Source organism: Cyprinodon variegatus, unplaced genomic scaffold (assembly GCF_000732505.1).
Source record: "Cyprinodon variegatus isolate N-32 unplaced genomic scaffold, C_variegatus-1.0 Scaffold225, whole genome shotgun sequence".
NCBI classification, from domain to species: Eukaryota; Metazoa; Chordata; class Actinopteri; order Cyprinodontiformes; family Cyprinodontidae; genus Cyprinodon; species Cyprinodon variegatus.
This window is the reverse complement of record NW_015150678.1, coordinates 475,497-478,702: the sequence shown is the minus strand read 5'-3', so window position 1 is coordinate 478,702 and position 3,206 is coordinate 475,497. Positions and strand designations below refer to the sequence as shown.

Here is a 3,206-nt window from a genome sequence, read left to right as displayed (position 1 = left end):
TTTATTTTTTTCAGTGGCCCTAATCCTCTTCCGTATTTTACTTCTTTTCTGCATTTATTCTTTTTATATATCCAGCATTAGAGGACTCTGAATAGGAGATTATCTTTGACAAGTGTAGAATTATGGCTCTGATATGATGCTCCGCTTGATTGACAGACAGAAAATACAGAGAGATTAAAGTGAATGGGGAATAAAAAGTTAAAGGGAGAAATTACTATAGGCTAAAAAAGAATGAAGAGAATACATGAAAAAACCCTAGACGTGAAATAAAAGGAGAAAAAAAATGACATCTAGTAAATGCATATAGAACATACCAACAATATTTAATAACAACAATATTTAATAACATTACAAATCAATATCAATATGTGCTACGGGTGTAAGTATTGACTGGAAACTCCAAGGTCAAAGTGGGAAACACCTCCAAAGGTTGGCAAACCAACCTGACATTGTGGTGGTGGACAAAAAGCAGAGGAAAGCCGTTGTGGTTGCCATAGCGATACCAAGTGACTGCAACTTCAGGAAAAAGGAACATGAAAAACTAGAGAAATAGCAGGGGCTCAAAGAAGAGCTGGAGAAAACCTGGAAGGTCAAGGCATCAGTGGTACCCGTGGCCATTGGGGCCCTCGGGGCAGGGGCCCCCAAAACTGGAGGAGTGGTTACAGCAGATCCCTGGAAATACATCAGACATCTCAGTCCAGCAGAGTGCAGCTCTAGTAACAGCAAAGATACTGGCAGAACCCTCAGGCTCCCATGCCTCCGGTAGAGGACCCCAGATTGGAGGAAAAGGTGGGAAGACTGCCCGTGGTGGGTAAGGAAGAGTTTCTTGATTATATATACAGTATATATATATAAATATAAACAGGAATTGAATGTGATGTGCCTCACTAAAAGCAGCTCTAGCACCCTCTAGCTGCAGCAGCACCCAACAGTGGATCATTGCGTTTTCAAACCATGCATTTATTAGAAGACCAATAAGTCACACTGTAGATTTTTCTTTTTGTTTATTCAAAACTTTAAGCTTCATAAAGTACTCCTTTTTAAAGCAATAAATTATGATTTCTTTCAAGTACTGAATTAAATGCAGAATAGACTGTTAGCACAAAGACCTGTTAAAACAGGTCAGTTGCAGCTGATATGAGGGTGGACAACCCATGACCAGATCTTCAGCATCTCCTGTGGCGTTACGCTGTGAACCAGCATCAAGTCTCTGTAGACACATGGACTGTCTCTGTATTTTTCTTCAATGCCAAACGTCTTGAAGCCTCCGTGCTTCTCAGGGACCAGGCCCAGTTTCTTCAAACACATCCCCGTGTAGACATCATCAATTGGATACAAGACAACCTGCTGAGAAATGTTGCACAGGCGTATTGCTAAATTCCCAGAGAACATATAACCTCCCCCACCAGCGTAGGGTGGGTACTGCCCCACAAACACACTCTCAGGGACAAAATACTTCAGCTTCTTGTCTCTGTGTGGACCTGCATTTATTATAACATCCCCAATGAACAAATCTTTCGCCTTGCCCTCAGACAAGCCTTTTAGGTAGTCAATAATCCTGAAGGTATTGACGAAGACATCGTCATCACCCTTTAGAACGTACCGAGCTTGAGGACAATGCTTGGTAAACCATTGTAGAAAAAGGACCTCTTTGAGGGTGAGGTTGAAGAACGTGTCCCTATAGTCCCATTGAAGCAGGTCTTGGTGAAGCTTTGCCTCATGGTCAAGCATTCCCTGCAGGTTTGGAAAGTTGTCCTCAGATGAAGCACTGCCTAGCAGGAACACTGTTCTCACTGGTCTATTGGCTAAGGTACCAGCTTGCCCCCACGTCTGGCGAATGGCCTGTCGCCGGTCAAAATGAGGGATCAGTGACTTGACCACCAGGAGAAGGAAAGGTGTTTTATCACATATGTGGGGCTGATTAATCAGCATTGGGTAAGTCCTGCACCGCATGTGTAGGAGAAAGTCCTGGAACCGCTTTGGTAGTGTGTTATAGTCTATGATTTGCCTTGGGACTCTAAAATCCTTTTCGCACAGGTCAAGAGGTCCAGTATCATTAAGCCAATCTGGCAGAGCAATGAGGGAGTTAGAGAAGAGTTCAGAGTTGATAAGCGGGTTGTTAATCACGTCCAGGCGCTCCTGCTCCTTGTTCCAGAAGGATTTACTCATTATATGAGGGCGCCAAAACCTCTGGGATGGAATCCGAACCCTCTTTGGATCGTCTTTGTTGTGCCCAAATGTCCACAAGATGCCCACCAAAACACAGATGAAGATGTTGATCAATATTATCATGCAGAGAGTCTTTCCTTTCTTACGGCCAAACGGCGACATGTCTGCACCCTGAATGTAGAGAGGACAGAGTTAAATTAATAAACTTTATGAAAAACTCCATAAATAAATAAAATAAGATGCAGGAAATGTGGAGTGTTGTTCTGGACTTACAGCAAAGCCAGAATTAAGAGGAATATTCAGAAACATTTCAGAAAGTAGGTCTATCACTAAGTCTTAAACAAAAAGGTCAACAGGAAGCTTGATTCCCCAACGTTTGCTTTCAGGAGTTCAGACTTGTAGAATACAGGACTGCATTTTCCCTAATAATCCCCCAGGAACATTTTTTCCCTCATCCCCTCCTTAATCCTTCCTACTTTCCCCTAACAAAGACAGGCAAGCAAGAATCATACGTTTCTAATTCAGCAATGCACATGACTCCACTTTCTGGGCAGCAGTGGCTTCATGAGCTTAGACGGCACGCACAATGGAGCACATCAATATGTATACTAGAGGTTAATTATGTTTCTTTGCATCTCAAAATTTAGTACTTGTGAAATATAATAGAGAAGTATACAATGTAAGCCCTTGTCACAATAACAAAAACGTGATTTGGTATAATCATAATTATCTTTATTACAAACTCATGAGTTTTATCTGATGTAAAAAAGAACAAAATTCTCAAATTTCCCAGCTTTGTACAACTTGAAGACGATTAGTTTACCAATTTATTTAGACTGTCTTTTCCCCAACTTAATGAATTCCAGTCTGGACTTTGACTTAGACAATCTGACACATGTTTTCTAGCAATGTTGCCATGTAATTAGCCCAGAAATTTCTAGATAATCTCAATAGAATATTCCATTACTCCAAAAAAAAAAGAAAATTAAAAACATTCCACTGGACTTTGTTTCCAAGTTTGAAGACTTTTCGCTTTC

General features: G+C 41.1%; 1 protein-coding gene across 3 annotated transcripts in view; it reads right to left on the bottom strand.

Annotated features, from left to right (window-relative positions):
• Window positions 1-1,036: 1,036 nt before the first annotated feature.
• The window catches only part of b3gnt2 (UDP-GlcNAc:betaGal beta-1,3-N-acetylglucosaminyltransferase 2), a 4,508-nt gene continuing 2,338 nt past the window's right edge, over window positions 1,037-3,206 (bottom strand). For 2 of the 3 annotated variants that reach the window (XM_015380948.1, XM_015380949.1), the window contains exon 2: window positions 1,037-2,340. In XM_015380948.1, coding sequence (XP_015236434.1) covers window positions 1,123-2,340 — 1,218 coding nt within the window. In that variant the 3' untranslated portion in view covers window positions 1,037-1,122. Of the gene's footprint in view, window positions 2,341-2,442; window positions 2,499-3,206 lie in introns of those variants that run through there. The other variant, XM_015380947.1, reaches the window with a different exon arrangement.